The sequence below is a fragment of the Martes martes genome, assembly GCF_963455335.1.
Source record: "Martes martes genome assembly, chromosome: 18".
In the NCBI taxonomy this organism is placed as follows: domain Eukaryota; kingdom Metazoa; phylum Chordata; class Mammalia; order Carnivora; family Mustelidae; genus Martes; species Martes martes.
Genome location: NC_137906.1, coordinates 2,335,785 through 2,344,485, shown reverse-complemented (window position 1 = coordinate 2,344,485; position 8,701 = coordinate 2,335,785). Strand labels below are relative to the sequence as shown.

Below are 8,701 nucleotides of genomic sequence, written 5' to 3'. Positions count from 1 at the left end.
CCCTTCGCGGAGCAGCGGAGGCGCCCGAGGGGGCCGAGCGCCGGGAACTGAGCAGGCGTCTCCGGGAGCACTTCTGTCCACCCAGCGCTTCCATGGGAGCGATTTCGCTGTCCCCCTGACCGCCCCGTCCTCCCCGCCGTCCCCGCCGCCGGAGCATCCGCGCTGCGGGGCCGGGAGCCTCTGGGGGCCCCGCCGGCCGCCCGGAGTGTGAGGCTCGCACGGGCCCCGGCTGCCCCGCGCCTCGCCGGAGCCCGAGGGGGCGCGGGTCCGGGGCGAGGGCCGGCGGGCGTGTTTGATGGCTTCACTGAGAAGAGTCAAAGTGCTGCTGGTGTTGAACTTGATCGCGGTGGCCGGCTTCGTGCTCTTCCTGGCCAAGTGCCGGCCCATCTCGGTGCGCAGCGGAGACGCCTTCCACGAGATTCGGCCGCGCGCCGAGGCGGCCAACCTCAGCGCGCACAGCGCCAGCCCCATCCAGGATGCGGTCCTGAAGCGCCTCTCGCTGCTCGAGGACATCGTCTATCGGCAACTGAACGGTAAGGACACGCGCCGCGCCCGCGGGGCTCTTCGCGGGCGGGCCCGGCACCCTTAAAGCCCTGGGGCCCTGCGCGCGGTGCGGGGGAGCCGGTCCCTCGGGGCTCCCGCGGGCTCCCCCTTCCCCTTTCGGCCCTGTCTGGGCCGGGAGGCCGGGGCTGCTGGAAAGAATGACCCGCTTCTTCTGTGGCCCAGCTGTAAGTTTGCTTTTATCATGGAAACGTGTCAGGACAGCCGGCTCCCGGCCCCCCGCGCGCGGGAACGGTACCTGGAGACTCCGGGCCGGAGTGCACAACTAGTCGGCCCCGAGGGGGACGGGGACGCAGGCCGGCTGACTTGGAGGAAAGATCTCCCGCGGCTTGGCGTTCGGTGGGGCCACACAGACAGGGACACCGGTGGGCTTTCAGTTCTGCAAAGTCGGGGCCTGGAGCTAAGGCGCTTCGGTAGTGAGTTGAGGAGTGTGTCAGCTCCCCGGGAGGCCTGCTGGACGGCTGACAACCAGGACCCCTCCCTCCCTGCCGCCCCGGTGGAAGCTGCTGTTAAAACACACCGGGTTTCTCCCCAGAGAGCAGCCTGAGGGCGACTGTTAGCAGTTCCCGGTGGGCTGGGGAGGCCGCGTTCGTCGCAGAGTGTAGCAAAGCAAGGCGTGCCTTCCAGTAAATGGCAGTTAATCAGAATCGGCCCCGTGTGAAACGTTCTCCTTCGTGCTTCTGGAGAAGGGGGGAGACTTTCGATGTGCCCTGGCCACATCTGGCCCAGGGATTGTTAGGTCACTGGACACTTGCCGTCCCCAAGGCCAGAGTGAGTGTCACCTACCTGAGTCCAGGCAGCACTTGGGGGGTCCATGGGGCTGGCATCCGAGGCAGATCCCAGGCTGCTGCCTACCCCCCTGAGCTTCTTCCAGAACCACTAATAATCATGAAGATCATGATAATAATAATTGGTGTAACGTTTGCTCCCCAGTGATCCCTGCTGGGTCCTTCCAGGTGGGGTATGGTCAGAACTCTGAGCATCGTCCGAAATATCACCTTGGTCTTCTTGGAGTCATGTCACAAGTGTCCAGGGGATGCTTTCAACTTGTATATGTCCTGGGTGGTTGGAATCCCCAGTTGGCGTCTAGATGAATTAGAAGCTTATGGGGTGGGCCTTTGATTCTACTCAGATACCTGCCAAAGACCCACCCATAGGACCCAAGATAGCCTGGGTCTCACTGTTACCCTGCACGTAGGGACACAAGTCGTTTTAGAATTGGTTTCAGTTAGGAAACAAAATTTGGTATCGCCACACCCCACATGCCCTAAAGAGGAATAATAAAATCTAAATGGTATTTACTCAGTGCACACACATGCAGGGACTTCTTTAGTCTTCCTAGCAACCCCAGGAGAGAGGGGCTGATACAGCCTGCTGAGTACTGTGCTCCGTCCCCTAGCCAGGGGCTGGGGCTGGGGATCGAACTTGGACGGTCTGTTCCAGAATTGAGGTTCTCAGTGAGCTGCGGCACTGGCCATCCTCAGTCTGGCATGTGTCAGAGTCGGATGGAGGGCGCACTAAGTCACAGGCTTCTGGACCTCAGCCCTGGAGTCTCTGATCCAGTAGATCTGGGGTGGAGGCCTAAGACTTGGTATCTGGGCCAGCTGGGGCCTGCACCACGGCCCACTGCCTACACCGAGCCAGCAAAGAGGCAAACCTGTTCGCCCGTCAGTGCCCGCCAGTCAGGGTTGGGGTGGGAACTTCTGAGAAGCCGAGAGCCTGCTTCACGTGGCGGGGGGTGTTGGGCTTCTGTGCATGTGTGCTCTCCTGTCATGTAAGCAGCCCCCTGGGGGCTGAGGGACGTGTCTGGCCCTTGGGGCTGGCTGGGTTGGCCGCCGAGCGGTGGGAGGACGGAGCTTTCTTGATTTGCAGCCTCCGAGGAGGGACTGGTGGGAAGACTGGCTTGAGAGCCTTTCCTGGGCAAGCCAGGAATTCCAGCTGGGACTCGGTGGGTGCTGTCTTCCTGGCTTCGGAGCGTAATTTGGAGCTAAGGGAAGCCCAGAGGAAGAGGGCAGGGAGGAGTCAGGACATGGGGAGAAGCCTCCTGTCCACCCTGACCGCCGGCGCGCCATGCCTGTCCTCGTCCTGGGCATTGTGCGTCCTACCTGTTGATGCGGTAGGCCCACTGGGGCTGCCTGCTGCAGGGGACGGGGGGCCGAGGGTGGCGAGGGCTCCTGGGACCCGGATTCCACTGTCCACTTGCTCTGCAGCCTGTCTCTATCCCCTGCTCCTGAAGGAGAAGGAAACCTTGACCTTGGCGTTCTTTATTCCTCAGGAATTATAGGTGGCCTGTGAGCATCAGGCATCCCGGAGGAGCAAGGCGGCTGGGGTCCAGCCCTCCTGGAACGGAGTGGGGGCTGGCGTGTTCAAGGCTGCTCAATTTCTTAACCCTTCCTTTGAACCCTTAGGAAGTTCCAGCAGGAGGCACTCCTGGAGAGCTCTATCCCTCCCCGGCCGTCAGCACTGCTGTCCCGAGGGGCTGCTCACCCCGGGAACAGGTTTCCTTGGGTGTCCTGAGAGGGGCCCCCCTGGGCTTGGGGGTCAGGGGGCCCCAGGCTTCCTTAGAATCAGCCTCTCTGCTAAGATTCTCAGTGCCCAGATCCCAAATCCTGTCCTTGGAAAAACAGTTACAGGCGGTTGTTCCTGCTGTGTTTTTCTTACTGCCGGCTGGGAACTTGGAGATGCAGGGAAAGCACACGGAGACGAGTTCGTTTTTCCCCCTCCGGACTCTGTCTGGCACCTGCTTTCCCATTCTTCCGGCAAGTCCCCCACTGCTGCCCCTGGAGGCAGGACGCTCTGCCCCTGAGGGCAGAACAGGACGCTCTGCCCCGTGCCCTGGGCCTGGTCTCTCATGGTGGCGTTGCACTGGTCACATGTGGTTCCAGCTCTCTGCGTGGGAAGCCCCGCTCCCCAAGGGCCCAGCTCCCAGCAGCTCTTTCCTGAGGAATCCTGGGCAAGCCTAGAGGCTGCTAGTCAGGGCCGGCCCCAGCCAACTGCAGCCAGAATGTCGCAGGTTCCCACCTTGCCCAGGGCCTTCGGCCCCCCCCCCCAGCCAGACCCATCTGCTCGCAGGAAGGCCCAGCACCAGCCTTTGCACCGTGGCCCCCACAGGTCAGCCCCAGGCTTGGACATGCTGTCCGGGTTTGCTGTCTCAGCTCCCTTTTGTACCTCTCCGTCCTTTAAAGCACATGTCAAGGTCCCTGCCGTGGGGTTGGGAGTGGTGTCGGGGGCGGGGTTGTGCCAGGCCACATGTCTGAGCTCCTCCTGCTCCGAGGTGCGTGAACTTTCTTGTCATATGTGTTCATGCATGTTCTTGTGCTTCCTTGGGTTTGTCTTTTGAGGCCAGAACTGGATGGTTCGCTTTTCAAGGGCTTGAACCATTTTTTGGACTTTTTAATACCACTTCCACCCTTCAGGCCTTAACCAATAGCACCTTGTACGGGATGCGGTTGGTTCATCGGATGGGAGCTAGTTTTAGGAGGGAAATAGTCTCCACGCTGTCCTGGCTGGGTTGGGTGAGGGGGAGGGAGCTGGAAAGACTTGCCTGGGGAGACCCAGTGTGAGGAAGCCAGCTCGTCTCCACCATCTTGCCTGCGCCCTCGTGAGGCTGCGCTGGTCCTTCACTGTCCTGCCCAAAGGGCTCCAGTCCCTCCGGAGGACCTTGGAAGGGAAGCCGTTGTCCGGCATAGGGAAAAAAGCATTTCAGTATATTTCTTTGAATCTGTGCTTTCTTATAACACAAATATGGTTTTATATTCCTTTTTTGGGGAGAATAAAATTCAGTCATATTTACTGTAGAAAATTTGGAAACTCTCAAAGGGTTCCATGAGAGAAAAATAATGCTGTGTTGACATATTTTACGGAATGGTGGCTTTGTGGTTCAGGCCGAGCGTTAGGGACAGCGGACCTGGGGACGGACGGATTTCTTGTGGGGATTCTCATGGGACTCAGCACAGGACTTGTCCACTTTCTGCCCCTTCTCTCATTTTGGAGCGGAGAAAGAGGTGACAAACAGAGATGCTGTGTGACTTAGCCAGGAGGACACAGCCGGGGAAGGGCAGCGTAAGGATTTCCTGAAGACTGGGTGTTTTCCCCAGCCCAGGGCCCTCCCGAGGAGTCAGGGTGAAGACAGCGTTTCCTTGTGCGCCCTGCCCCATGCCAGCCCCAAGCTCTGGCTGGCGACCCCCTCCCTCACCCCCCACCCCACCCCCGTGCAGTGAAGCCCAGGGCAGCTCTGTCGTAAGAGGAAAAGTGATCGATTCAGGTTCGCTTCCAAATTTAGATTTCAGAAGGATATTGAGCAGAAGCGGGGTGGCTTGGAGAAATTGACAGTCTGTGGGCACGGAGAGAAGCCAGAATTACCCGTCGGCGTCCTGCCCCCAAGCCGCAGAGGCAGGGGGAGCTGGGGCGTGAGCTGCCGAAATCCCACAGGGGTCCCGGGGCGCTGGCCCTGGCCCAGCCCCCGCCCCCCCCCCCCAGCCTGACAGCCCAGGACAGCCGGGCAGAGGCCGAGATCTGCTCTCGGAGGCCTCCAGGTGGAGTCACAAAGAGAGGACTGGCATTTTGAAGGCCCTTCTTCCTGAGGCCCGGGGTTGGCCTGAGACTCCAGAGCTGCCTGGGACGGGCCCTGGCTATGGGAAGGAGGGAAGGGGTGGGGCGGCGGAGAGGGCAAATGTTTGTGTTAAAATCAGCGGCTGCAGTGAGCGTCCGAAGGAGGCCAGGGCAGCTCGGGCCTTCACCGGGTGCTTCGTCAGCGGAGCCAGGGTCTGGGCACGGGGCGGGCGGGCTCCCTTCCTTTCCCTCTGATGCACTGCTGGCGTCGGGAGCAGCCACCTGTCCTGCGGGGTGGGGAGCGCTCGGAGGCAGTGTGTGCGACAGGCGCCCTGCTGGCAGGCTTGGCCGCGGCCTGCCCAGTCCCAGAGGTGGTGGGCGAGAGGCCACCATGCCATTCTCGGGGAAGAAACCCAACCCCCTGACCTTTGCTGTTGCCAAATCGGGAGTGTCCTTTGCGGACAGGAAGGAGGCTTGGTAATTAGAGCCAGAGGCGGCCATGGGAGGAAGGGGCCACGGGCGCTGTGAGGCGCATGGCAGACAAAGAAAATCTGGGATCAGATAGCTGGCAAGTCTCTTCTAAGAATATACAATTGGGAAAAAAACAGAAGTTTGCTCACTTGGGCATCAGGCAGACTGGACTGAATGACCTATTCTGGTACCTATTAGCTCCGTGACCTTGGGCAAAGCATGTCATCTCTCGACTGAGAAAGGGGGTCCTCGTAAGGCCAGACGAAATGGGACTCGGAGCAGACAGGTCAAGCCCCGAGCCTGGCGTGTGGCAGCTGGGAGCGCGCACGGGCGTCTGGAAGGAAGGGACCCCGCCAGCCTGCCTCCGTCCCATCCCGGATGCTGGGAGCCGTTCTAGCTCATAGCAGGTGCTCAGCAGATATTTCTGGCCTAAATGCACGACGAGCAGCTAGCCATGCTTTGTGGCGGACTGTGGTCATTGTTGTCTGCGACGTGACTCTCCAGAGGGACAATAGCAAGCCCTTTTCCTTCTCACTTGCCTGGACTGTGAATTAATGGGGATCTGTCTCTCCTCCCGTGTTTGTCTGAGGCCAAATTCTGTTCCTTTCTTCTTTCTCCTTTCTCCCTCTCCCACTTGACTTACAAAGATGATGCCTTTGGGTGACGCTTGTGAGGCCAAGGGAAGAAATGGCCTCTACACCTCGGACCCCAGGACAGAAGCTCACGTGTATTATGGGCACTTGTGGGCGTGGGCTGGGGGCCAGCATAGGGAGGGGGCAGACATCTGTGGTCTCAGTGGAAAGGTGCGTTGGTGGTCTTACCAGGGACGCATGAGGTCCTGGAAGAGTTACTGGCGTGAGTATGGGGCCGAGGCCTGGATGGGCACGCGAGAGGTGCTTGGCCAGTGAGTGTTGAACTTGAACCTGAGCACGCAGAAGTTTTGACAGGTGCACCTCAGAACACGGGTGGTCAGAGCCCCTCCACCCCCACCCCAGCTTCACTCTGCTGGGGGACCTGATGGGGAAGCAAGTCACAGAGATGGTCCGGGCCCAGGCCTGGGAACCCACAGGGTGGCTGGCATGGGGGACAGCGGAGACAGAGGCAGAAACGTGGGCGAGGACCTAAGGGAGGCTGCGTGGCAGGAGCTCGCCGGTGAGGTGGGGCTGGTCTTGGAGGAGCAGGTGGACACTGCTTGGAGTCCCAGGCGGGTCTGGACTCAGTTCTGTAGACACGGGGAGGTGGGGGGGGGGGTGGGCCCGAGTGGTCAGGACACCACGGTGCCGTAAGGAAATTGATGTCAGGTCACGGTTCAGTGTAAGCACAAAGAGGTGGGAAAGTGGGTTAAAATCCAGCGGGGTATAGGGGCTGGCGTCTCCTGCCCAGCTGTGCCTCTGCTACAAGACGAGCTGGCCCTCCTCGCTCCGGAGATGGCGGCACACCGCCCTCCATCCTCCGCCACGTCCCGGGCTAGGAGTCAGCACCCGGAAGGGCTCTCCCTGGGAAATCGGAATCAGCCCTCGGAGCTCTGCCCTGCGCACGCCCTTTGAGCTTGCTCTCCCCTGCCCTCCCCTGCTGCTCTCAACCTCACTGAGGCCCTCCCAGCACCCCCCCCCCTTTACGCTCCAGCCTTCCCTGGCTCCCTGTGGCTCTGTCCTTCCCTATCCAGCCTAGACTGCCGTCTTGTCGGGAATTCTGCCGGCTCCTCCGGGGTCCTCCTCCCTGCGTCTTCTGCCCCATTTCCCTGTTGTCTCCCTAATCCTGCGATAGCTTATTCTGGAGGAAAAGAACCACCATGGCGGCGGGGGGGGGGGCGCTTAGGATGCCCCCAGCTTGTCCAGTGCTTAGTGATGGGTCTCCCTTTCTGTTCCCCAGCCAGAGAGGAAGCCCGGTGGCCTCGGGCCTGGGGGGCTCCTTGGGGGGCCACGGTGAGGAGGAGTTGGAGAGTTGTCTGCTCCGAGCCCAGTCGCCCCCTTGCCCCCACTGCTCCCAGGTGACACAGAAGCCCGTTCTTCCCTGGCTGTCTCTGCAGCGGCCACCGCAGACAGGATTTGGCCCAGCTGAGACTCCCCGGGGTCTGCCGCTGAGGCCATCACCCGGAGTCTGGGTCCTGCTACCCCGTCTGGATTCAGCTGCAGTGCTGTGTTGCGGGGGCAGAACCCACGTCCCCAGTTGCTGCCGAAGGGACCAGAAGGTGGAACCCGAAGTCTGGGAGAGCCAACTCTCCGCGGGATGGCCTTTGACTGGGAGCTGCCCCTCAGCGGGGGATGGGGGGGTGGCCCCTCACAGGGGGTGGAGGGTGGGGGAGAAGGTCTTCCCTCCCTCCCGGTGCCCGCCTTTGCTGATGCCTGCAGCTCTTGAAGAAAATGCAGGACTCATTTGGTTGAAAGACCTTCTTCTGCCATAGTTATTGTTCCTCACGGGTCTCTAGTCTAGTCTGACACAAGGATGACAATTGGCTTAGCCACTGATAGAGAAGTTTTCCCTTTTAATAACGTCCCTGTCATTGCTAACTGCTGAGCCTCTGCCTTGCCATGCATGAGTAATAACCCACCGCCGTAATTGCGGGCGGCCACATCCAGACACCAGCACACGAGCGAGCTGACAGTTAATAGGGAGGAAGGTTCCATCCTCGCCTCAGACACAATGGCTAATTGTGTGATTAGTGTTTACTGAGGGGTGTCTAATGGTTAGACATGCCTTGTTAGGTGCTGTCCATCCCTGCGGAGAGCGCACTGAACTAATGGGGCCCCGGGGTTCTAGTTCTACCCTCTTTCTGGGGACCAAACTTTATGTGTGTATAAACTGAGAGCTGCACGACTGTAGGGTCCTTTAACTCTCAGATTATGAGTACCCCCCCATCTTATTAAAACCTCACACATTCTCCAACAGCCGTTCAGAATCCCTTTAATCCCCGAAACCTTCCCTGTTACCTTGTCAGAATTAATTGTCCTGTGTTCTGGGCTCTTAGAGTACTTTGCATGGGCCTGCTTTTAGCCCTTGTTCATCTCTGCCTTGCATTATAACGAAGTGTTAACGTGGTCAGAGCCAAGAGTTTGCAAGAGAATACATTTTATTCATTTCTAAAAATCCTTCTCTGTGTCATTTAGGAATTAATTCA

At 59.7% G+C, this 8,701-nt stretch overlaps 1 protein-coding gene across 1 annotated transcript in view; it reads left to right on the top strand.

Annotated features, from left to right (window-relative positions):
- Positions 1 to 295: 295 nt before the first annotated feature.
- The window catches only part of GALNT17 (polypeptide N-acetylgalactosaminyltransferase 17), a gene marked incomplete at its 5' end in the record, with an annotated part of 428,234 nt that continues 419,828 nt past the window's right edge, over positions 296 to 8,701 (top strand). Inside the window, one exon of the mRNA XM_080830474.1 lies at positions 296 to 533. Within this exon, the coding sequence (XP_080686600.1) occupies positions 296 to 533 (238 nt within the window). The remainder of the gene's footprint in view (positions 534 to 8,701) is intronic.